This window comes from Theropithecus gelada, chromosome 19 (genome assembly GCF_003255815.1).
Source record: "Theropithecus gelada isolate Dixy chromosome 19, Tgel_1.0, whole genome shotgun sequence".
In the NCBI taxonomy this organism is placed as follows: Eukaryota; Metazoa; Chordata; class Mammalia; order Primates; family Cercopithecidae; genus Theropithecus; species Theropithecus gelada.
This window is the reverse complement of record NC_037687.1, coordinates 31,408,826-31,434,907: the sequence shown is the minus strand read 5'-3', so window position 1 is coordinate 31,434,907 and position 26,082 is coordinate 31,408,826. Positions and strand designations below refer to the sequence as shown.

General features: G+C 48.1%; 1 protein-coding gene across 5 annotated transcripts; it reads left to right on the top strand.

Moving 5' to 3' along the window:
• The first annotated feature begins 1,284 nt into the window (after positions 1 to 1,284).
• On the top strand, positions 1,285 to 15,183 carry LAIR1 (leukocyte associated immunoglobulin like receptor 1). Of its 5 annotated transcripts, none has more exons than XM_025368665.1 (10): positions 1,285 to 1,702; positions 5,427 to 5,462; positions 8,857 to 9,150; positions 10,001 to 10,051; positions 13,141 to 13,179; positions 13,490 to 13,618; positions 13,712 to 13,754; positions 13,843 to 13,880; positions 14,126 to 14,178; positions 14,717 to 15,183. In XM_025368665.1, exons 1-10 carry the CDS (start codon positions 1,687 to 1,689, stop codon positions 14,861 to 14,863), a joined length of 846 nt encoding a protein of 281 aa, XP_025224450.1. In that variant the 5' UTR covers positions 1,285 to 1,686; the 3' UTR covers positions 14,864 to 15,183. The 5 variants fall into 5 exon arrangements, with proteins under 5 accessions (XP_025224450.1, XP_025224449.1, XP_025224451.1 ...); XM_025368664.1 differs by lacking the exon at positions 1,285 to 1,702 and adding an exon at positions 4,523 to 4,988; XM_025368666.1 differs by lacking the exons at positions 1,285 to 1,702; positions 10,001 to 10,051 and adding an exon at positions 4,523 to 4,988.
• The last annotated feature ends 10,899 nt before the right edge of the window (positions 15,184 to 26,082 follow it).

Below are 26,082 nucleotides of genomic sequence, written 5' to 3'. Positions count from 1 at the left end.
CCGTATTTGATGACATTGCAAACATTGTTTTGAAAACTGTACTTTGCACTAAAATTAAAAAAGAGGCGGAGGACAGTGGCTCATGCCTGTAATCCCAGCACTTTGGGAGGCTGAGGGGGGCAGATCACCTGAGGGCAGGAGTTCAAGACCAGCCTGGTCAACATGGCGAAACCCCATCTCTACTAAACATACAACAATTAGCTGGGTGTGGGGTCACGCGCCTGTAATCCCAGCTACTCGGATGGCTGAGGCAGGAGGATCGCTGGAGCCCGGGAAGTGGAGGCTGCAGTGAGCTGAGATTGCACCATTGCACTCCAGCCTCGGTGATGGAGAGAGACCTATCTTAAATAAATAAAAATTTTAAATGACAGCATATATATATACATGCACACACACACATATGTGCATATACACACATGCATATATGTATATACACACATGTGTCCATATACACGTGTGTATACACACATGTATATACACATATGTGTCCATATACACACGTGTATACACACATATGTATATACACATGTGTCCATATACACACGTGCACACACACATATATGTATATGCACACATATATTATATATAATATAATATGTATATATACACATACATACATATGTATATATACACATACATACATATGTATATATACATATATGTATATACACACACTTATATGTATCTATATGCACACACACACCAAACAGACACATCGATGAGAGAACACTATATTTACAAAAGTGCAAGGGAAATTTGAACATAAGACTTCAGATGCTGATTATGGTAGCTGAGGTAGGAGGGGGGAACGGTAGAGTATGTGCTACAGAAATAGTCATGCTTTATCAATTCTCTGGTTTTCCTGGAGCATGTTGACTTCACGTTGATGTTTTTTACGTGTTCTGCAAAAAAAAATTTCTTTAAATGGGCCCTTGGAAATTTACCAGTGGTGTGCTGGTAAAGGCTTGACCATCAGCTCTCTGAAAAAAAAAGCAAAAGGAAACACAGAAAACAACCCTGACGTGCAGCGTTTGCCGATTTCTGTGGTGTAAATACTCACACCACGGTTTTGACGTGAGTTTTACATTTGGTAAAAGCAAATTGCGCCTCCTTTGAATGGAAGGATTGGGACGGAGATACGGTTCCTGTCAGGCACTAATTAGGGAGCAAGCCTTGCCTCATATTGCCTTGGCTCTCATGCAAGAAAAAAAAAAAAAAGTAAAATTTGTGAATCTGTGTTGCTTCCTCAGCCCCATCCTGGGTAAAATCGGAGACGTGTACAGGGCAGGGAGAAGCTGTTTATTTCCGTGCCTGCGGTTGGACCTTGTTAAAGATTAGAGCTGTGATGCTAGCACCTGGGAGACCACATCCTGTGCATTTTTCAGTTTTGCTCAGTTCCTGACTCTGGTATAGCAGAAGCATTTTCACATCTGTGACACCCACTATGTCTTGGTAAACCCCGGAAGGGAAGGGAGGACAAGGTTAAAATACGGTTCCGAGGACCTGGTCTCTCCACAGCGCAGGCTGGAGGTGGGAGCCCGTGGAAAGCCAGGTTCATCCACCATCGGAACCCGGGCCAGGCCGCCAAGGCTAATATTCAGGACAAAGCCAGGGGCAGGGTGGGAATCCTGTGGAGATGACCATCGTCTTGAGGTCTTCCTTCCAGGGCTCCCTCCGGGCCCGAAGATGGCGAGAGACATGGGTGAGTCCCTGCTACCACCTCACCCTCAGGTTGCTTTTTCGGCTGAACAAGAGGCTTCTCCCAGGCAGGAAGGGTGGGGCACAGACACGTGAGCCAATGTGGATGACCTGGGGAGGGCTTTGCAGTTGAATCTCCTGAAAACGGCAAGAAGTGCAGACCTCCGGGCAGTCGAGACTCAGATTCTCTAGACACTTCCCTTTGGCTGAGCCAAGCCAGGGCTGCTCAGGAACTGGGGACCTTGAGATTGGATTCGATTGGAAGGAAAGACACGGGATTGCAATGTGCCGAACTCTGTGAGGACCAGGGTTTAGCTTGAGTTCCCCTGTCTGTCCAGGAGGTCCAAGCTTGAGATCATTATGGCAACCACATGTCAGGAGGAAGACTGGTCAGCAACGCAGTAACCGTGCTGGAACAGTTTTGAAATATTTGAACTATTCTAATGCAAACTCTTCTTTGAATGACATTTCACGTTGCATCTTACATCATTTTTGTTTATGCAGATGTCGTCTTTCCACTTGACATTTAATTGGTGTTTAATTTAAGTCGCTAATATTGTGTGTGTATCTGAGTCTAGTGTGAGAATCATTACTCCATGCCTGTGCATCCCACACCAAGTAACGTTTTTGAGTGAGGACGCTGTGCCGTGCTGAGTCTGTGGCATGCCTTGGACATAAGTATATAGCTTTCCTTCTCCAGCTTGGAGGAAAAGTCTTAGAGGAATGCAAAGGTGGAGGGGACCTCTGAGAATATGGAACAACGACAGCTCTGTATCACCCCTCTTACGGAAAAATCCAGAGTAACTGCCCATGTTTTCTGTGACCTTAGATTGTGGAGGAACCAACAGATGTCCATTCTGCCAGCCACTCCTTCCCTAGTGGGCACCACACCCTTGCCCCCCATCCTTCCTGGGCACCTGGTATTCAGATACTAGGGGAATATTAATCAGGGCCCAACTAGGAAAACAGAAACCCTTCTCTGCAGTTAACAGAGAGGGAAGTAAAGGCAGGACGGTACCCCTGCATTGGATCCCAGCACAGGCAAAGAACATTAGTGGAAAGGTGATGAAATCTAAATAAAACCTGTCATTTTAATTACTGTATCAGTGTTAATTTTTTTCTTTCTGGCAGATGTGCTGGGGTCGTGTAAAGCATGAACATTAGAGGGAGCTGGATGAAGGGCATCTGGGAACTCTCTGTATCTCTGCAACTCTTCTGCAAATTTGAATTTATTCCCAGGTAAGACGTGTGTTTAAAAAATGAATTAGTTGGCCCGGCGCGGTGGCTCACGCCTGTAATCCCAGCACTTTGGGAGGCCAAGGCGGGTGGATCACGAGGTCAGGAGATCGAGACCATCCTGGCTAACACGATGAAATCCTGTCTCTACTAAAAATACAAAAAATTAGCCGGGCGAGGTGGCGGCGCCTGTAGTCCCAGCTACTCGGGAGGCTGAGGCAGGAGAATGGCGTGAACCTGGGAGGCGGAGGTTGCAGTCAGCCACGATCGCACCACTGCACTCCAGCCTGGGCGACAGAGCGAGACTCTGTTAAAAAAAAGAAAAAAGAAAAAAGAAATTTCTTCCCCAGATACCCTGGCGTGGTATCTCGAGGGCATGGACGCAATGCAGCAGTGTTGTTTGCTAAGGCGTAACAAGGGTGGCTATTGCTCTAGTTCCCAGTAAGATCCTCATTTCCAGCTGAGACCTTGTCAGTCTGGACTTCGCTGCTCACATCACTATCAGCATCTTGGTCACAACCATGTAATCAGTCTCCAAGAAGTTTCAAACATTCCCTTCTCTTCCTGTCTTCCTCTGGGCCCTCCAAATAACATGAGTTAACAAATTTCAAGTGAACAAGACATTATTATTGATGATTTATAGGTCGTATGTTGGACAGCAGATAGGGCCTGTTGGCTAATAACTCCCCATTTTCCCTTCCTCCTAGCCCCCATAACCACCATTCCCTGCTGTGATGTTGTGACTCTGGTGACTTTGCAGACCTCCTGTGATATCATGCAGTACTTGGTCTCTGCATCTGCATCACTTGGCGTGATGTCCTCAGGGTTTGTCTGTGTTGTCGCCCATGGCAGAATTTTCTTCCTTGTTTAAGGCTGCATAGTATTCTCCTGTGTGTGTACCACATTTTCCATATCCATTCATCTGTCATGGACATTTAGATGATTTGCACATCTTAGCTATAGTGCATAGTGCTGCAGTGATCAGGGGAGTTCAGATGGCTCTTTACATACTGATTTTTTTTTTTTTTTGGAGACAGAGTCTTGCTCTTCTTGCCCAGGCTGGAGTGCAATGGTGCAATCTCAGCTCACTGCAACCCCCGCCTTCTGGGTTCAAGCGATTCTCCTGCCTCAGCCTCCCAAGTAGCTGGGATTACAGGCACCCACCACCACACCCAGCTAATTTTTTTGTATTTTTAGTAGAGACAGGGTTTCACTATGTCGGCCAGGCTGGTCTCGAACTCCTGGCCTCAGGTGATCCACCTGCCTCGGCCTCCCAAAGTGTTGGGATGGCAGCTGTGAGCCATCATGCCTGGCCTGTTTATTTTAAACATAGACCCAGAAGTGGGACTCCTGGGCCATATGGTAGCTCTATTTTTAATTTTTTGAGGAACCTCCCCACTGTTCTCTATAGTGATTGCCCAATTTTTAATTCCCACTGAAGTACGCAAGGGATCCAGTTTCTCCACATTCTCACCAACACTGTCTCCTTAAAAAGATAAAATGCGTTGTAGGATATTTTTAGCATGTTAAATACCTTGTTGGGATTTTAGCAAAGATCACAATATGAAAAACTTGGGGAAGGATTTCTATGGCTCCCATTTCTAATACGAGGAAATGTCAGCTTCTAGTTTTGTCACATCTTGCCCAAGAGCTTCGACCGTTGACTTGTGGAGTTGGGATGGCGTCCAAGTCAGTTGGTTGCTCGACCTTTATTCTGCCTTGTCCCATAGATTTAGAAAGAGGCTGACACATCGGGTACCTAGTTTAGGGTCATCTGATCCTAAGCCACATTTAGAGTAAGTGACATTTTTCAGAAACCAGCGCCCTCCCTCTTGTCTCACTAGTGGGAAGGGGGGAAGAACAGGACAGAGAGCTCTTCCTCTTGTGTGAGGCAGCTGCTGTGGAAACCCCACAGGCAGGAGGCCCCTGGCCAGCACATCCTGTCAGCTTGTGTCTGCTGCAGACTTCTGTCCTTGCACTGGTGCGCCCCAGGCCAGGCCAGACTGCTGGGACCGGGGCCATGTCTCCCCACCCCACCGCCCTCCTGGGCCTAGGTGAGTCCTGGAGGGAGCGGGGAGGCTGGAAAGGGGGTCGGGAGGTCTGGAAAGTTCCCTGCTCAAGCCTGACTCCAGTGCAGAAGATTCTGAGATGGAAAGTGTCCTCCTCCCCCAAGACTGCCCTGCTGCTCTCCCCGGGGCCTAAGTCTGACCAGAGAAGACCTTGTCCTAAAAACAGGGGTCTGGGTGTGGGGATGAGGTCAGCTTTAAGAAGGGCTGGGGGGGCAGGAGCCTTTTTGGAAGAGGAGACTTTGGGATTGATCTTGAAACCATTTTGCAGCAAGAAGGATTGCACTGAGATAGTGATGTCGAGGAGGGTTGGTTTGGTCATGATGAAATGCTGAACGCCCCCCAGCTCCATCCAGCCCCCTTTTGATAGCAGCCCCGTAAGGAGACTGGGTGGTGGCATTTTTCTCACTGGGGCTTCTCTTGCAGTGCTCTGCCTGGCCCAGACGATCCACACGCAGGAGGGTGAGTCACACCTTCGTGCCCTCTGGCACCCCAAGGGCAGTTCTGGGTGGGAGTCATATTGATACTTAGAGGGCCTGGAGGGATCCCTTTAAGTATACCCTAGATTGGCCGGGCGCGGTGGCTCAAGCTTGTAATCCCAGCACTTTGGGAGGCCAAGACGGGCGGATCACGAGGTCAGGAGATCGAGACCATCCTGGCTAACACGGTGAAACCCCGTCTCTACTAAAATACAAAAAAAACTAGCCGGGCGAGGTGGTGGTGGCGCCTGTAGTCCCAGCTACTCGGGAGGCTGAGGCAGGAGAATGGTGTAAACCCGGGAGGCAGGGCTTGCAGTGAGCTGAGATCCGGCCACTGCACTCCAGCCTGGGCGACAGAGCAAGACTCTGTCTCAAAAAAAAAAAAAAAAATATATATATATATATATACACACACACAACCTAGATTGCAAACTATTCCAAATGTAAAATGCATAACCCTCACCCAGTTCTCTCTCGCATCCTCTTATTTTGCCTTTCTTATTTTCAAAAATTTAATTTTTAATTGACAAATAATTGTATATGTTTGAAGGGTACATTGTGGTATGATGACGTGTGTACACATGGTGGAAAGATTAAATAAAGCTGATTAACATATCAGTCCCATCACATACTTATTTTATTGTGATGAGCATATTTAAAATCTCCTTTTAGTACTTTTGAAATATACAATCAATTATTATGAACTATTGTTCTGCTGTGCAACAGATCTGAAAAACTCACTCCTCCTGGCTAGTTGAAACTTTGTATCATTTGATCAGTGTCTCTCCCATATTACTGGAGGCCCTGCAGCCTCCAGTAACCACCATTCTACTCTCTACTTCCGTGCGATCAACTTTTCTTAGATTCCACAGATAAGTGAGATCATGCAGTAATAATTGTCTTTCTGTGCCTGGCTTATTTCACTTAGCACAATGTCCTCTGGTTCATCCATGTTGTTGCAAATGATACAACGTCCTTCCTTTTTTAGGACTGAATAATATTCCATTGCATAGACACACCACATTTTCCTCATCCATTCATTTGGCAGTGGACACTCGAGTTACTTCCAGGTCTTGGCAGCTGTGAGTAGCTCTGTGGTCACCCTGGGAGTGCAGGCATCACCTTCACACACCGATTTCCACAATGAGAATTCAAACCCAACACGACGGCCGGGCGCGGTGGCTCAAGCCTGTAATCCCAGCACTTTGGGAGGCCGAGACGGGCAGATCACGAGGTCAGGAGATCGAGACCATCCTGACTAATCCGGTGAAACCCCGTCTCTACTAAAAAATACAAAAAACTAGCCCGGCAAGGTGGCGGGCGCCTGTAGTCCCAGCTACTCGGGAGGCTGAGGCAGGAGAATGGCGTGAACCCGGGAGGCGGAGCTTGCAGTGAGCTGAGATCCGGCCACTGCACTCCAGCCTGGGTGACAGAACAAGACTCCGTCTCAAAACAAACAAACAAACAAACAAACAAACAAACAAACAAACAAACAAAAAAACCCAACACGAAAAGGTTGAGCCCAGCAGTTTTCCCCAGACCAGCCCACACTTCACTCGGCAGCTTCTTGGCGGGGAACAGGACAGTCACAAAGGGCAGACTCTGAACATTCCACCTCTTCTCCATCCTCCTAGATGCATCATGTCACCCAGTCCTGGTGATTTCACTCTCAGTTTTTCTCATCTTTCCCTCTCTCTTCATTGACTTTTCCTGTGTCTCCCCCAAGTGGTGGCCGCTCTCCCCTCCGTGGCTCCCTGAGGCCGGCCGCAGCCTGTCCATACCACTGCTGCCCGCTCCCTTCCTGACCCCAGGGACATTGCGATTTGCGAAAGCACAGACATGGCCATTGTACTTTCCACCGTTTTTAAATTGTATTAAAAATTTTTCATTTAATATCTCATTGTAAGATGAAATTTTTTTCTCAGAGCCCTTCCCCTGTTTATCTTCAGATAGAATCAGACCTGTGTACCTCTCTTTGGTCTGGACATGCCCATTTTCCCAGCCACATCCTGTCCCTGAGGACTTTGCAGAGGAGATCAGCTCCACCGCCCACCTGTCCCCTAGATTCCTGTGCTTACCCACAGGAAACTTAACCGCAGTTCACAGCTGCAGACTGGACAATTCTCCGAGCAGTATCTGTCCTCCCTTCTAGACGTCCACCTCCAAAGGGCAGGCACCCTCTGTGTGTTTCTCACATTTGTGGAATTAGCAGCCCATGAAAAGCGTCTTTAAACGGATTGATAAGTAACTGAGATATGGTTAAAAGAAAGAAAAATGAACAAATGGGTGGGTTTGGGGAGATGCAGGTCAAAGGATAGAAAATTTCGTCTAGACAGGAAGAGTAAGTTCAGGATTGTGCAACATAAGGATTAATCACAATGTATCGTATGCTTGAAAATCGCTAAGAGGCAGATTTTAAATGTTCTCACCACAAAAATTAACTATGCAAAGTAAGGTTATATGAATTAGCTTGATTCAGCGAGTCCACAGTGTATATCTGTACCGACACATCATGTTGTACACCTTCAATATATGCAGTTTTAATCTGTCAATAACAAAGAATGAATGAAGACGGGATGAGCGAATTGAAGCCCTGCCAGCTCTCTGCCCTGCTCAGGGATTTTGCTAATTTTGACACAACCTTCCTGTTTCAGGGCATCAAACCCGCCCTTCCTCCCACCCCAAGCCCAGTTGAGATAAATGGGGTTTTTCAAGAGCTTTAATAACAAGGAAATGCAAATTCGGCTGAGGAGAAAGGAGAAACTAGAGGAAAACCGAGAGACGGTGTCTCCACAGAGACCTGCATTAGCAATGGGGACCTGTCACGGGCTGGGCATCTGCTGTGAGCAGATCAGGGCTGGGGGCTTCACCCTCACCCCATCGGACCCTCACAGGAGCCTGGCAACCCCCGTCCCACACTCAGTCCCACCCGGGGATCGGCAAATACCTGTTAGGCCCCAGCACGAGCCATCTCCAGAGCCCTCGCTCCCCTGTCCCTTGTCCTTCACGAATGACCCTGTCATTCCTGTCCTGTGCCTCCCTCCCACCCTCTGTCCCCTGGAAAGTGGCCCTGGGCTCTCGGCAGACATGAGGGGTCCCAGGCTGCTCCGACACTTCCCACGTGACCCTGAGCAAGGCCACGTTGTGAGCAAGTCTCAGGGTCCTTATTGTCAACTGGGAAAATAACTGCAGCTATGAGAATTCCCGCGCAGGTAGAAGGTGCAGGAGGCGTGGCAATGTTCTAAGGTTGGGATGTGGTCGTGGCTGCACAACTCTATAAAATTGCTAAAATCCCTGAAGTGTGACGCTAAAATGACCCGTGTGGCATGGTGACTTCCTACGGTAGACGCTGAGGTCCTTCTCTGCTTCCCTCCTAGGGCCCCTGCCCAGACCCTCCATCTCGGCTGAGCCAGGCACCGTGATCCACCTGGGGAGGCCTGTGACTATCGTGTGCCGGGGCCCGGTTGGGGTTCACACATTCCGCCTGGAGAGGGAGGATAGATCCAAGTTCAATGATACTAAGGATGTGTCTCAAGCTAGTCCATCTGAGTCCAAGGCCAGATTCCGCATTGACTTACTAAGTGAAGGAAATACCAGACGTTATCGCTGCCTCTATAGGAAGTCCACCGAATGGTCTCAGCGCAGTGACTACCTGGACCTGGTGGTGAAAGGTGAGGACGTCCTTTGGGCCCTGCCCCAGTCTCAGCTCGGCCTTCGAGCTTGTCCCCAGGTCCCTGGACGCTGTCCCAGCTGCTGCCCTCTCTCTGTGGCCACCCTTGCCCTCCTCCTGACCCCCAAGCCCTCCCCTCCCCATCTCCCTCTGCACACACCTCCCCTCTGCCCTCGCACCTGCTTAGGTCCCTGGAGCCCTGGTCTCCTCCGGACACCACGGATGGCCTGGACACTCAGCCCCAGCATCCGGTGGGCTCAGAGCTGGCTCCGCTTGGCTGGGTGGGGAGTGGGTTCCCAGAGATTAGGGGGCGACCCCCCTACAAGGGGATGAGTGTCTTTTCACACAGGGTGGATGGTCTCACTTGTTATTCCTTTCCACTGAGCCAGAACCTGCCCCAGGCAATGTGCTTCTCCTGGTGTGGTTCATCTCCCATTGGGCAGAGCACAGGGCCCAGGGATGGCCCCTGGTCAGGGCTGGACAGGGCTTTGGGAAAACCTTTGGAACATGACCACACGCGCCCCTGTGTGTGCTCAAGCGGAGATGTCCTGGAGTCAAAGTCCACTGGAGAGGCTCCAACCCACCTCATGTTCCCCCAGGACCTCAAAGGTCCCCTGAGGTCAAGCAGAGCTTGTGGTGGGAGGAGCAGAGGGAGTGACCAGTCCCAGGGAGAATGGGGCAAGCAGCGGGGCTCTCCCCAGCCTCCTGTCCCCTGCCCTGTTTTCTCAGGAGTCTCCGGACATTGTCTGAGATTGCCTGATGGCCATGCGGCCTTTGGATGGGGGCTCAGGGTGGAGGAGGGCAGGTTGGTTGGGATGGGTTCTACATCCTTCTCTTGCCCCTGTTTACAGAAACCTCTGGAGGCATGGACTCCCCCGTCACAGAGCCTGACTCCTCAGCTGGTCAGTAGCAGGGTCCTCAGCCGGAAGGGATTACAGTGGGATCTGTGCTGGGGATGCAGCTCCGAGTCCAGCCCTCTGCCCTGGGCTTGGAGTCAAGGACTAGGGAGGCCACGGGAAGGGACTGACACCCGCCCGGCTCTGGGAGGTGGCGAATGCTCCTAGAGACCATAGCAACAATGGTACCGTGATTGCAACCTCGTTCCATGCCCGGAACTGTGGAAAGCACTTAATGCAAGCACCACTCTCCGGGGGAGGTACTAGTCTGGTTCTCTAACTCCTCCTCCTCTCTAATATGCAAAACATAAACTAAAGTTTCTTGCTTAAAGTCACAAGGCTATGAAGGGGCAGGGGCAGGGGCAGGGGCAGGGGCCACCCACCCGGGCAGCCCCACCCCAGACTTTCGGGTTCTCCTGAGCTCCATGCTGCCCCCTTGTGGGCGTGGCCTCACCATTCACCCCGCTCTGCACCTGATGGAGGGACTTAGAACTCACCTCCAACCTGGGACACCCGGAAGAGGGATGGTGATGCTCCTATTGGCTCTGTGATCCCCGGGGGAGGCCTGAACAGTGGCGTAAGGTCCCGTAAGAGGAGGAGGGTGCCACAGGGAGGGGACATAGCCTGTGAACGGTGACCAGGATGAAGCCATGAGGCTTCCCTTCCATCTGGCTCTGCCCTGGACTCTGTGATGGGAGAGAAGCTGCCCCTGGCTCTGCCCCTGGACTCTGTGTGATGGGAGTGAAGCTGCCCCAAGTCCCTGGGTCTCAAGTTGTCCATCTCCTCCTGTGATCTGTGACTGGAACCTCCCAAGGGAGGACACACGGGGTCATAAGACATCCACGGACCCTTCTCCACCTGGGTTTCCATCACCAGAGTGGTCGTCCTCGGACCTAGACCCAGTGATGGCCTGTGAGGCTCGGGCTGTGAGCTCAGGCAGGTGAGATCAGGGGCTGAAGCCACACGGGGAGGTGGGAGGAGCCATGCTATGCTCCAACCGGACCCCCTCAGAGGCTCCTGGGCTGCCGGGGCACAGCAGGACGTGCTCCTGAGTCCAGCTGACCTGGTTTAAGTCCTGTATCTGGTTTTTATTAGCCTTCTGTCTGCGGGAATATCTACCCTCTGTTTCTCTCTCTCTCTCCCTCTCATTCCCTCTCTCCTCTCTCATCTTTCATGCAGTGACATATAAAGGTTACGAGGACAGACCCTCCTGCAGCCAGATTGCTGGGTTCATGGTTCAAATCCCGGTGGTTCTGCCACCCCCCCGGCTCCATGCCTGATGGTGACTCACCCAAACGTCCTGTGTCCCAAATTCCTCATGTGAAACATAGGCAGTAAAATAGCTGCCCCGGTAGAATCGTTTAGGGGAGACTTGAGTTCAGGTAGACACGGCGCTGACATCAGTGCTGATTAGAAAACCCCAAATGAGGGGTGCTGCTATTAATACTGAGGAAGTATTTTGTCCTCACAGGGACTGTGACAGGCACTGAAGGCTCTGGGTGTGATGCACCGTGAATGAGGAGAAATGGCCTTCCACCTTGTGAACTTCAATGGGGAGAAACAATTAGAATGAGCGATAGAAATGCACAGATTCTCATACATGCATATACAGATAAAAATATATGATTTGCAATGGAGAATTTCAGATCTATAATTTAAATTATAATAAATATTTTTCCATCATATATTATTTATGTAAGGAAGATAATTATATAATAAGAATATGTTAGTGTATCACTACATATGACTATAATGTATATTATATAGTATGTGAAAGATAATTTACTATATAGTATAATACATTTCAACTGTTATAATTAATAAATAAATATAGGTATTAATGTAAACATACTATCTATTATGTATACATTATATATAACTATAATAGAAAAAATATTTTATATTTAATTACAGGTTTAGATTTAATATAAATTATACATTATATATTATAGTGAATATATGTAACATATAAGTTATAAATCATATACAATTAACACTATATACATTAAATTATGTCTATGTCAAGATTACATAATTTAAAAATATATTTGTTATATATTATACATTTGCATAATACATGATACATATAGCTATAAATAATATAAAATGTATAATATTGCACATATATAATACATATGCAATTTTAAATGGTGGCAAATGTTATAAAGACCAAGCCCAGGAAGTCATGGTGTAGAATAACGGGTGGTGTCCTGGACCTTGGAACGTGGACGAGGCATGAAAGAGAGCACACTCCAAGAGAGAACGTCTGCCTTTCTGGAAGGATATTGAAGATGCTACCTAGGCAGCGGGGGAGGGGAGGGACGCTGTTCCTGGAAGAGAAACGCTTGGTTCAGACCCTGGGTTTTGGGGAGCCCCGCAGGACCCCATTTGGTTACCTGTGAATTGGGTAGTGGCGTGCACTGTACAGAGGAGGGTGAATGTTCAAGGAGACGACAGGCCGGCCAGCAATGCGCTGCGCAGGGAGCCTGGGCGGCGCCGCACACACTCGCCCGCTAGCTGCAGGGCTTCAGGAAACAGGAGCACATCGAGGCTTGGATTCTTCCCACAGGAGGGCGGGTTACATCCCCATCAGGGGGTTGCCGCGAGGGCAGATAAAATCAGACACGGGGATTCTTGCACTCTGGTGGGAACCCAGAAGGAGGTCAGGGAGGGAAAGTCTCCCTTCCTCTTCTTGGTGGTTGGTCTCTGCCTAGATCCACAGAGGGCAGAGAGCAGCGATGTCTACCACAGCTTCATGCCCAGGAAACGCGCTGTATCTGCACCATCCAGTAGGGATGGCTTCAGGCACATGGGGTCACTGAGCCCTCGAGATGCAGACAGTGCAGCCGGCTTCTCACACCATTCAACTTTGGATAAATTTAAATATCAATAGCTACGTGTGACTCTCATACTGGACAGTAGATGTAGAAAGTCTCCATCATCACAGAAGACTCTGCTAGACGGTGTTGGTCTAGAAGGAGCGGTCAGGGTCGTGGGGAGTGAAGAGAGATCCCCACAGTGGACATGGGAGGACTCAGAGCCTTCGCTGTCCAGCTCAGGACTAACTCCATTTCTTTCTAATTCCTCCCTCCCAGGACCCACGCAGAGGCCGTCAGACAACAGTCACAATAAGCGTGAGTGATGGGGATTATGGAGCGTGAGCCTGGCGTGTGCCTCCTGGGGAAGGAGAAAGAGGTTGGGCTTTGGGGTTGGTCAGATTCCCACTCTGCCAATGGCCCCGGCTGTGTCCCTGTGCAGAGGGCCTCAGCACTCAGGACTCTGGTGGTGGAAGAAGGGGATAACGATCCCTGTGCTGCAGGACTATTATTTACCTGAGAGATTTTATATATTAGTAACTTTATGACATGCACGTGACATGTGTGTGGTATACAGTAGGTGCTCAATAAATGCACACTGCTGAAAACCTGTTTCTGTCTTTCTTAGATGCACCTGCTTCCCAAGGTCTGAGTGCTGAGCATCTTTATATTCTCATCGGGGTCTCAGTGGTCTTCCTCTTTTGTCTCCTCCTTCTGGTCCTCTTTTTCCTCCATCGCCAGAATCAGATGAAGCAGGGTAGGTCTCAGGGGCAGGGTGGAGTGACCTGGGGAAGCTGTCAGGAGAGGCTAGGAAGAAGGTCTCCTTAATTCTTACCCCGACTGTCCTCAGGGCCCCCCAGAAGCAAGGACGAGGAGCAGAAGCTACAGCAGAGGTGAGGCCCCTGGGAATGACTCCTGGACCTCCACCCAGTCCTCTGCCCCCAGGCTGCCCCTGAGGTTCACTTTTATTTTTCCTCTCAGGCCCGACCTGGCTGCTGATGTTCTAGAGAGGACAGCAGGTAGAGGGGGAGGAGGAGGGACAGGCCTGGGATGGGGAAGTGGGAACTTCTTGCCAATCCAGATGCAATGTGGGGGGCGGGGGGAAGAATCTTTGGGAACATTCTAGAAGGTCGTATTATCGATTGGGTGCAGGATGTCAACTGAAGCTGGGGGGTCTCAGGCAGATTTGCCTTGTGACATCCTTCCCAGAAAACTGGCCATGTATTTTCTCCCCCAGACAAGGCCACAGTCAATGGACTTCCAGAGAAGGCCACAATCAATGGACTTCCTGAGAAGGAGAGAGAGACGGACACCTCGGTGAGCCTTCCTCCTAGTTATTCAAGTTCCCCACATTTAGCAGCTTAAAAAAATCTCAGTTCCTTGGACTGGGAATTCAGGAGTGGTTCAGCAGGGCGGTTCTGGCTCATGGCCTGTCCTGAGGTTGCTGTCGAGAGGTCGCCCAGGGCTGTGTCCATCTGAAGGCTCTTGTGGGCTGGAGGCTCTACGTCCAAGACGCTCACGCCGACGGCTGTGGGCAGGAAACCTCTGTTCCTCTCACAGGGGCCTCTCCACACCGCGGATTCCCCCAGAGGGAGGGATCCAAGGATGGGTGGCGGGGAGGGGCGGAAGCACGATGTCTTTTGCCTCAACTTGGAAGTCAGGAGTCTTCCCTTCTGCCTTGTTCATTGTCACGTAGACCAACCCTAATACCCTGTGGGAGGGCTCTTCACACGGATGCAATTTCAGGAGAGGGTCCTCGGGGCCCGTGGAGATGGCCCCCACAGCCCTCCAGCCCCACAACCCCTCACCTCACCCTCCACCAGGCACTCCCTCACCCTGGGTCTCTCTCTCCCAGGCCCCGGCTGCAGGGAGTTCCCAGGAGGTGACGTATGCGCAGCTGGACCACTGGGCCCTCACACGGAGGACAGCCCAGGCTGTGTCCCCACGGTCCACAGAGCTCATGGCTGAGTCCAGCACGTATGCAGCTGTTGCCAGACACTGACCCCAGGCCCACCTGGCCTCTGCACCTGAGGATATAAAGTCATTCTAGGAAAAGGCTGAAGCGGCCATTTGGAAGGCTTCCCCTTGGACTCATCTTCGTCTAGAAAGCCAGCCAGGCAGCTGACCTGGAGACAAGAGCTGGAGACTGGAGATTTCTAACCAGCATCCAGAAGGTTTGTTAGCCAGGTAGTCCCTTCTACAATTGAGCATCTCCTTGGACAGTTTCTCAGTTGATTCCAGAGACCCAGCTACAGTTCCCTGGCTGTTTCTAGAGACCCAGCTTTATTCACCTGTTTCCAGAGACCCAGCTGAAGTCACCTGCCTGTTCTAGAGGCCCAGCTACAGCCGTCAGGCTATTTCCAGAGACCCTGCTACAGCCAATCAGCTGATTTCCTGAGCAGTGATGCCGCCTCCAAGCTTGCCCTAGGTGTCTGCTGTGACCCCAGAGACTTTGCTGTAATTATCTGCCTTGTTGACCCTTAAAGACCTTCCTAGAAGTCAAGAGTTATCCTTGAGACTGCACTATACACACACAGCTGAGAGCCAAGCCCAGTTCTCTGGATCATGCTTTACTCTGTGCATCAATAAATAATTTTGAATACCTCACACCTGGCAACCTCAGGCCTGGTCCTGGGTGCATAGGTCTCTCGGACCCAGGCTCTGCCGTCACAGTTGTTCAAAGCTGAGTGTGGGAAACAGGACCTACAAAGGAGGTGTCAGCGTTTTCTTTTTAAAATTTAATTGATCAGGATTGTACATATTCAAGGCGTAAAATGTGATAATTCGTTATATGCATACATTGTGCAATGATAGCCACAATCAAATTCATCAGCGCACCCACTACCACGGATATTATACATTAGATATTCTGAATTTGCTCATCTTAGGACTTCCCGTTGGTGTCAGTGTTTTCTGACAAATCACGTGTATCAGGAATGAATGAGGGAGGTGTGGCTGGGTGAAGGCAGACAGCTGACCCTACAGGTCCACATCTGCGCATACATGCACAGGAAGGCATGCTCTCACACACATGCGTACACACACACAGACATGCACACACACTCACACGCCTCAGGGAATCCAAGGAATCACTGAGCCTGCTGTTGGTTGAGGCATATCTGAGTATCCACCCTACCTGTAGGGTCAGACGGTACTCTCTCAAACGCAGATTGAAACAGAAAATTACCCTATGCAGCACTAGGAGGTGACAGAATCTCATTTGGGTTCATCTGTGTTTGTCTTTAAAAAACAAAAGCAGGCCAGGCGCGGTGGCTCACGCCTGTAATCCCAGCACTCTGGGAGGCTGAGGCGGGCGGATCACGAGGTCAGGAGATCGAGACCATCCTGGCTAACATGGTGAAACCCCGTCTCTACTAAAAATACAAAACACTAGCCGGGAGTGCTGGCGGACGCCTGTAGTCCCAGTTACTCGGGAGGCTGAGGCAGGAGAAGAGCGTGAACCCGGGAGGGATAGCTTGCAGTGAGCCGAAATCATGCCACTGCACTCCAGCCTGGGCGACAGAGTGAGACTCTGTCTCAAAACAGAACAAAACAAAAACCCCAAAACAGTCACAAGCCTGAAGTGGAGACTCCAATGGGCACGGCTTGCGTGAGACCCTGTGGGGAAAAGAGAGATCAGACTGTTACTGTGTTTATATAGAAAGAAGTAGACTTAAGAGACTCCATTTTGTTCTGTATTTGAGATGCTGTTAATCTATGACCCTACCCCCAACCTTGTCCTTGCAAGAGACATGTGCTATGGTGACTCAAGGTTTAAAGGATTTTGGGCTGTGCAGGGTGTGCTTTGTTAAACAAGTGCCTGAAGGCAGCTTGCTGGTTAAAAGTCATCACCATTCTCTTAATCTCAAGTACCCAGGGACACGCACACTGCCAAAGGTCTCAGGAACCTCTGCCTAGGAAAGCTAGGTATTGTCCAAGGTTTCTCCCCATGTGATAGTCTGAAATATGGCCTCGTGGGATGGGAAAGACCTGATTGTCCCCCAGCCTGACACCTGTGAAGGGTCTGTGCTGAGGAGGACTAGTGTAAGAGGGAAGAAGGCCTCTTGGCGGTTGTTGGCAGTTGAGATAGAGAAAAGCATCTGTCTCCTGCCCGTCCCTGGGCAATGGAACATCTCGGTATAAAACCCGATTGTATGTTCTGTTTACTGAGAAAGAAGAAAACCGCCTTAGGGCGAAAGGCGGGACTTGCTAGCGCAATGCTGCTCTTTATGCACTAAAAAGGTTTATGGAGATATTTACATATGCATATCAAGGCACAGCACTTTTCCTTAAACTTAAGTCACAGAGATCTTTGTTCATATGTCTTGCTGCTGACCTTCTCCCTATGATGATCCTATTATCCTGCCACTTCCCTTTTTTCTAAGACGGCAAAGATAATTATCAATAAATACTAAGGGAACTCAGAGACTGGTGCTGGCGTGGGTCCTCTGTATGCTGAATGCCGGTCCCCTGGGCCCACTTTTTCTTTCTTTATACTTTGTCTCTTGTGTCTCATTTCTTTTCTCAAGTCTCTCGTTCCACCTAACAAGAAACGCCCACAGGTGTGGAGGGGAAGGCCACGCCTTCAGACCCCACCTGAGAAGAACTGCACGTGTAAACTAATCAAAACACTTAAGACAGTTTGGCTCTGTGTTCCCACCCACATCTCATCTTGAATTATAAGCCCTACAATCCCCACGTGTCAAGGGAGATGCCAGGTGGAGGTAATTGAATCATCAGGGCAGTTTTCCCCATGCTGTTCTTTTGATGGTGAGTGAGTTTTCATGACAGCTGATGGTTTTATACGTGTTTGGTAATTCCTCCTGTATTCGTTCTCCTTCCTGCCTGCTTGTGAGGAAGGTGCCTCTTTCTCCTTTGCCTTCCGCCATGATTGTAAGTTTCCTGAGGGCTCCCGAGCCATGCTGAACTGTGAGTCAATTAAACCTCTTTCCTTTATAAATTACCCAGTCCCAGGACGTTCTTTGTAGCCATGTGAAAACAGAGTAATGCAACATTGTACCCCGTACATATATGCCATTATTATCTGTCAGTGAAAAAAAGAATACGAAAAAAATCCCAGAAAAGCAAACCAAACAAATGAAAAATCCTAGAAAAGAAGCCTGTATGCCCACTACAAAGAGAATATTTTTAAAATATTATTTTTTTTATATATATAGAGAAAGATTTTTAAGAATTCAGCAAAAACTCAGCCAGCTCTTTCTATGGGGCAGTTGCTAATTTAGTTGTAAGCAAACATGGACACATTAAATTCTCCTACAAACCCTTCACAGCGTGCTCTATTATTTTCCTCATTAAAAAAAAAAAAAAAAACAACTATGGACCAAGACATGAAGTAACCTGTCCAAGGTCAGCCAAGTCTCAGAGGCAGGGGCTTCAGATCCGGGTGAGGCTCCTGATTCCATATTATGAACCCCGGGACGGACTGCAGCTCAGTCTGCTGGGAGATTTCTGTCCTGGTTCAAAGAGGGTGGGTGCCTGGCTGGCCTACCCAATTTTAATTTGTACTAAGCTTTAATTTTCTATTTGTGCTCAGGTTTAATTTCCTCCTGTGATCTGCTTTCTATTGCTGTACTCTATATCTTTGCTTTCTTGTGTGAACATCATGACTGATTTTCCCTGTTCTTCACGTGGGACACATTCTCCCTGCTCTATCTGTCTCTGTCCTTGTCTCTCTCTCTTTCTGTCTTTCCGTCTCACAATGTGTCTCTGTCTCTCTCTCTCTCTCTTTTTTTTTGAGACAGAGTTTCGCTCTTGTTGCCCAGGCTGGAGTGTAATGGTGCGATCTCAGCTCACTACAACCTCTGCCTCCCAGGTTCAAGCAATTCTCCTGCCTCAGCCTCCCGAGTAGCTGGGATTACAGGCATGCACCACCACGCCCAGCTAACTTTTTGTATTTTTGTTAGAGACGGGATTTCTGCATGTTGGTCAGGCTGGTCTCAAACTCCCAACCTCAGGTGATCCACCCACCTCGTCCTCCCAAAGTCCTGGGATTACAGGCGTGAGCCACTGCGCCCAGCCATCTTTGTCTCTTTTTCTGTATCTCTGTCTTTCTTTTCTGGTTGTTTTTCAACCATCAGCTGGGTGTTTTCTCCCATAACGTCTTGTTCGTTTGACTCTGAGGTTGACAGGTGGGTAAATGAACTCTTTAGCAGAAGGCGGACAGTCTGGACATAGGAGAGGATGTGTGAACTTTTCTACCCCTCGCAGAGCACAGGAGAGCTGAGCTGAGCAGATGCCACTGTCTGCTCCAGTGCAAGGAAGTCCAGGAAGTTCAGGCGGTGAGGTCACAGTGGAAACAGGACAGATATAGTTTAGGGGAAATTAAGCAAAAATACCACACTGTTATTTCTTGAAATATTAGTGGGAGGAGGATGGACCCAGAGAGAAGACAGAAAATCAGATGCAGGGGACTGTCTTTTCTTCTTCACCTTCCAACCCACCCAACGCAGGGGCCAGAACTCAGGGTGATGAGGTCTGGGGACATTGCTGTGTGGAGATGGCTCTCCTGCTGCACGGCCCCCAAGCACCACCTGGGCAGTGCAGTGTGGCCAGGCAGAGAGGGAGGGCCTACCCTGTGCTTGTGACCCCACCCCAATTCCCCTGGGGTGTGAGCACCAGGAGGCTGCAGTGAGGCCCAACGTGGAAGGGAGGACAGGCCTCACCTGGGCCAGATGGGGCAGCAGCATATACATACAGACATCCCTGTGAGTATCCAGGGCACAGGCCAGAGGTCTGACCTTCCCTTTCTTGGAGCCCTGGGCCAGCTGGGCAAGGTGTTGAGAGAAAGATTACCCAGTGACCTTTATTAAAGCAAAGTAGGGAGGGCTTTATTCAGAACCATCACTGTAGGTACAAGGACCACAGCGGTGGGATTTTGTAGTAGGGGAAATAAAATGGGCTTGACATTGAATAAAGCTTGAACAAGTAAGAATGTTTGTCATACAAACTATAGGGTGGATATATATATATATATTTTACCTTTTAGTGTCAAAACTGAACATAGAAAATAAATTCATGAAGCGGGGATATTTTCTGAGGGTGTCCAGGGCTGCCCGACACCTCTTGTCTACCTTCTCTGTCATAGCCCCATTTAAAACACTCTCTCTGGATGAATACACCAAACCTCACAGTCTTTGCTCTCTTGCTAGGAAGAGCATGTTTCACTCTTGGCTCCTGCTTACACACCTGCTGTCCAGTGGAAACTACTACTGAGGACATTTGAAAATAGTTGTGGTGGTAGCACGTTGTATTTTGGTTGGTGATGCCAGTTAGTCTCTGAAAACTTTCTGTGATGAGTATAAAATTATACACCTTCATCTCCTTTGTTATAGGATCTGGGACGCAGTATGCACTTGATTGCACCAACAATAGAAAATTTCTGGCATCCATGTGAAGAAAGTAAACTATATCTTCCACTTAAACAAATAAAATATCTTTTTGATAAAAGGTGGCTATACGTTTAAGGCTTAGGGAGGAGGAATAATCAAGGAATATAAATGTGTTGATGTCTGCATGCAATTCTGATACTTAACTAGATTTAAAAGTGCTTTGAGAGTCCCCAGAGCTCTGCACCTGCTCCAGATCCACTGGGATTTGGAGCTAAAGCTTCCAAAAACTGTTGTTCTGCTCAGTCCTTCAGCCGTGAAAACCTGTTCTGTTCCGATTGCTAAGATCTAAGCTGTAAGAGCTGCGGGATGGGAATTTTCCTGTTGCTGTTCCAAGAAGTAAAATGTGCCTCACTTGGTCCTACATTGTACCTCCATAAAAATCACTTTGATAAAGAAAGCAGAAGGTCTTTACTTTTTCATGAATTATTGCAGTTCTTTAAGGGCATACGGAGCCATCATCACAGCTGGTCTAGGATTCACAGATATTTTCTTGTTGCCTTTATTTACCATCCAGCTCAATTTATTTAGTACACTATATCTATTCATTTGTGAGACTGCTTTCTGCTTTTATAGACCACTCCTCTTTCTCCTATTTGGATTTATTGATTGATCTCTAGAACAAAGTTGCTAAATTAATTATCTTTGTTGTGATACAACATTTTCTTCCCAACAAAAGGAAAAGATTTGTGCACATATACTGCATGAAATGTGTATTATTTTCTCATTCTTCCACCTTCTCCCCATCCTCTACAACACTGGGGTCAAACTATTATTGGTTATTATACATTCTTTCAGAAATGTCTTTGATTTTCTAAAGCATCTTTTTCTTTTAACTAATCTATACTTTACCAAGATTCTAATTTCCCAAATTCTCATACCAGTTAAATCACATCGTAACTTAATAACTTGTTCATTATTAGAGTAAACAAACAATGTTTTTCAAGAATAAAGACAGTCCTATTTTTGATGGATCCTAATTTGAATTCTTTAAAAACCATTTACATTTTGGATACTTATAAAATTTTCTGTTAAATTAAACATGACTAAGAAAGCCATATATTTTACTTTGCATGATATAAATATAGAATGATTCTCTTTTCATTCTACTTTAATTATTGGCAAATTGAGAAACCATAATTCATTTATTTCTGTGTAGAATTAAAAGAGCAAGGCTGGAATCAGAACAATTATTATGCAAATTGATGGTGTGACCCTGAATTAAACATTTGGCTAATGAATGTATTTTAAATAAAAATCACCTGCACTTTCAAATTTATTTTTGAAATATTTTGACCATATTGGCCAGGCTGGTCTCGAACTCCTGACCTCAGGTGATCTGCCTGCCTCGGCCTCCCAAAGTGCTGGGATTCCAGGCGTGAGCCATTGCTCCGGGCCCATTCTTGTTTTCAAAAGCTCACTCATTTCTGAACTTCTGTGCCAGCGACTTCCTAGGCAAGGAAATGCCAGATGTACCTTTTTTTGGACTCTAGTCCACTCCGGACATATTTTGTCTCCACCGGTAACCGTGGCCGTTGTGTTGAGGAAGGAACAAAAGCAAGAGATTCTCTGAGCAGGTTTCTATGAGCACCAGATTGTCGGCCAGTAGGGGCAACTGCAGGAACTGAAAGTTAATCTCCCCTGGGTATGACACCCACTGTTACTTTCCTCAAAATCTCACTTTCCTCCCCAAGGAAATACGGCTCCCCAGATGAACCACCACGTGGGTTTGGGGATGTGAAAAAGGGAAATGAAAGAGAAGGAATATTTATGATTTCAACCACACTGGGAACTCAAGGAACCTGCTGTAGCCAACTCGAGAAAGAGAGGCCAGGCTAAATTTGGAGAAAAAAGAGATACACAAGTCCCATTTTTAGAATCCAAGAGGCCTGGAGTTTGTATTATTTATTATTATTATTATTATTATTATTATTGTATTTTTTTAGCAGCAACACTCATATGGAAAGTACTTGGACACCTTGGGGACTGTGTGTAAAGTTGACTCCAGTTACGGTGAGTATGGAAGCTCCTATCTCAGGATTCTCGTTTTAGGGAAAATCACTGCTGGTCTGGAATTTTTTTTTTTTTTTTTTTTTTTTTTGAGACGGAGTCTTGCTCATCGCCCAGGCTGGACAGTGCAGTGGTGCGATCCCGGCTCACTGCAAGCTCCGCCTCCTGGGTTCACCCATGCTCCTGCCTCAGCCTCCCGAGTTCCGAGTAGCTGAGACTACAGGCGCCACCACGCCCGGCTAATTTTTTGTATTTTTAGTAAAGATGGGGCTTCACCGTGTTAGCCAGGATGGTCTCGATCTCCTGACCACCTGATCCACCTGCCTCAGCCTCCCAAAGTGCTGGGATTACAGGCGTGAGCCACCGCGCCTGGCCTGCTGGTCTGAATGTAACTCCAGACAGCTCTTTTTTTTTTTTTTTTTTTTGAGATGGAGTCTCGCTCTGTCATCCAGGCTGGAGTGCCATGGCATGATCTCGGCTCACTGCAACCTCCACCTCCCGAGTTCAAGCAATTCTCCTGCCTGAGCCTCCTGAGTAGCTGGGACTACAGATGCACGCCACCATGCCCAGCTACTTTTCATATTTTTAGTAGAGACGGGGTTTCACCATCTTGGCCAGGCTGGTCTTGAACTTCTGACCTCAGGTGATCCACCTGCCTCGGCCTCCCGAAGTGCTGGGATTACAGGCGTGAGCCACCGTGCCCGACCACGGATAGCTCTTTCTAACCAGAATCATCACCCGTATTTCTGAGGCTTGCAGAAAAGATGAATCTTCTTCTCACTCACTTGATTAAAAAAAAAAAGTTGGGGCTCAGCGCGGTGGCTCATGCCTGTAATCCCAGCACTCTGGGAGGCCAAGGTGGGCAGATCACCGGAGGTCAGGAGTTCAAGACAAGCCTGGCCAATATGGTGAAACCCCATCTCTCCTGAAAAAAAAAAAAAAAAAAAATATGGGCCAGGCGTGGGCTCACTGACACCTGTAATCCCAGCACTTTGGGAGGCCGAGGTGGGTGGATCACCTGAGGTCAAGAGTTTGAGACCAGCCTGACCAACATGGTGGTCTACTACTAAAAATACAAAAAATTGTCTCTACTAAAAATACAAAAAATTAGCCAGGCTTGGTGGCATGCGCCTGTAATCCCAGCTACCTGGGAGGCTGAGGCAGGAGAAGCACTTGAACCTGGGAGGCGGAGGCGGAGGCGGAGGTTGCAGTGAGCTGAGATCGTGCCACTGCATGCCAGCCTGGGCAACAAGAGTCAGACTTCATCTTAACACACACACACAAATATATTTACCAACGGGCACACAGGTGATCCTTGTTCCCATCTTCTCCATTTCCATCTCCAGAGGCAGTTAAGTACCTCTTTATTCTGTTTCCTCTCAGAGATACCTCGTGTATGTACATTTCTCCACATGCCGTGCTCTGAGACTCATGGCTGTATTGCAGATAAGTGTTTTTATTTCTCACTTTATTTATGTATTGATTTTCAGTGAACAATTTATTGCACACTTCGATGTCCATACGTCTGTTTGCACACCTGGAAATACAGCTCTATACCACTTTTTTCATTTCCTCATTCTCAAATACATTTTAGACACACTAGGAACATTTCTGCATTTTTTGGTATCAAAATACCCCAATCATCTGCTCCTATGTTGGGTAATATTACCTTTCTGGATCCTCCTCTTGCTCTTTGTTCAGTTTTTACCTAACCTGTCACATCCTCACAAACATTTTTCTTTTTATGACAAACTGGGTTAAGTGATCTTTGCCCCTAGTACTCACTGCTCTTTTCTTTTTTTTTTTTTTAACAGAGTCTCCCTCTGTCACCCAGGATGGAGTGCAGTGGCAAGATCTCGGCTCACTGCAATCTCTCCCTCCTTGATTCAAGTGATTCTCCTGCCTCAGCCTCCCGAGTAGCTGGGATTACAGGTGCACGCCAGCACGCCCAGCTAATTTTTGTATTTTTAGTAGAGACGGGGTTTCACCATGTTGGCCAGGCTGGCACTGGTATTTTTTTTTTAATAAGGACAACACACATTCCAAGACCTCTAGGTAGCTTAAATTTTGTCCATTTATCCCTCTGTGTGTTGTTTTTAAATAATAGTTCAGCTCTTTTGTATTTTTGCTTAATTCATCTGACTTTCTCCATTTCTACCATAAACTGAATGAACAATGGGAGGTTTTGTTCACTGTAGTGTTTCTTATTCCCGAGAAAGTTACTTGGAATCTATGACTAGTCTCTCATTAATTGTAAAACAAAACAGATAAATGGACAGAAGAATAGATAGTGAGATTATTACTTGGATTATTAGTAGTACTATTAAGTTGAACCAGAGAACGCAGGGAGCTGAGTGAGCTACCAAAGACGAAAAGGAAGCTGGGCGCGGTGGCTTATGCCTGTAATCACAGCACTTTGGGAGACCGAGGTGGGCAGATCACCAGGTCAGGAGATCGAGACCATCCTGGCTAACACGGTGAAGCCCTGTCTCTACTAAAAATACAAAAAATTAGCCGGGCGTGGTGGCACGTGCCTGTAATACCAGCTACTCAGGAGGCTGAGGCAGGAGAATTGCTTGAACCTGGGAGGCAGAGGTTGCAGCGAGCCAAGACCACGCCACTGCACTCCAGCCTGGGCGACAGAGCGAGACTTCGTGTCAACAAAAAAAAAAAGAAAGAAAAGGAAAGGCAGCCACAGCCTTTGGCTGATTCACAGTCCTGGCCCTGGGACACCAGGAGTCCTACATGCAGATCTATGGATTCCATATCGACAGCTGATGCATTACTGGAGGTCAAAGGGTGAGGCTTGGGTTTAGCTAATGTTGAGACTCATCTGAGACCAGAGAAGAGCAGAGTTAAGCGTCCCAGAGGCTGGAGATTGTTGTCCTCTGTCCCTGAGTTGTTGTAAAAACCAAACCCGCAGTATCTCTGCGGCTGAGAAGTTGTTTGTGACTTCAACAAGGCCCAGGAACCTGAACACGTTTGAGGAGGGTGCCATAGGGTTCTAAGCCTCAGCTGGGAGTTGAGTTCAGCAAGGATCTCATACAATTCCCCCATGAGAAGGGAGGAGAGTGTGAAGGAGCCAGGGCATAGTGGGTTACACACGCTGGTGGGGGACTGATGGTGAGTTACACACCCTGGGGGGTGGGACAGGGATACAATGGTGGGTTACACGCCCTGGTGGGGGGATACAATGGTGGGTTACACGCCCTGGTGGGGGGATACAATGGTGGCCTGGCTACTCATGCCCCGCCTCATTCTTCTTCATAGGAGTCTGATATGGTTTGGCTCTGTGTCCCCACCCAAATCTCACCTTGAATTCTAATAATCCCCATGTGTCAATCATGAGACCAGGTGGAGAAATTTGGCTCTGTGTCCCCACCCAAATCCCACCTTGAATTGTAATAATCCCCACCTGTCAAGGGTGGGACCAGATGGAGATTACTGAATCATGGGGGCAGTTTTCCCTGTACTGTTCTTGTGATAGTCAGTGAGTTCTCACGAGATCTGATGGTTTTATAAGGGGCTTCCCCCTTCGCTCCACTCTCATTCTCTCTCCTGCTGCCCTGTGAAGAGGTGCCTTCCACCATGATTGTCAGTTTCATGAGGCCTCCCCAGACAGGTAGAACTGTGAGTCAGTTAAACCACTTTTCTTGTAAATTACCCAGTCTCGGATAGTTCTTCCTAGCAGAGTGAGAACAGACTCATACAGAGTGGCTGATCCTCTCAACCATCCTCCGCCAAGTATAGACCCACAGTGAGGAATAACTGGAACTCCCCTTTCCAGAGTGTAGATGTGTAAACA

What these genes read in the sequence shown, in the direction of transcription:
- LAIR1 (XM_025368664.1), top strand. Translation starts at nt 4,955, where the DNA reads ATGTCTCCCCACCCCACCGCCCTCCTGGGCCTAG. An exon ending in AGACAACAGTCACAATAAGC is followed by an intron (nt 13,180 to 13,489) that starts GTGAGTGATGGG and finishes TGTCTTTCTTAG; the next exon opens with ATGCACCTGCTTCCCAAGGT. An exon ending in CCAGAATCAGATGAAGCAGG is followed by an intron (nt 13,619 to 13,711) that starts GTAGGTCTCAGG and finishes GACTGTCCTCAG; the next exon opens with GGCCCCCCAGAAGCAAGGAC.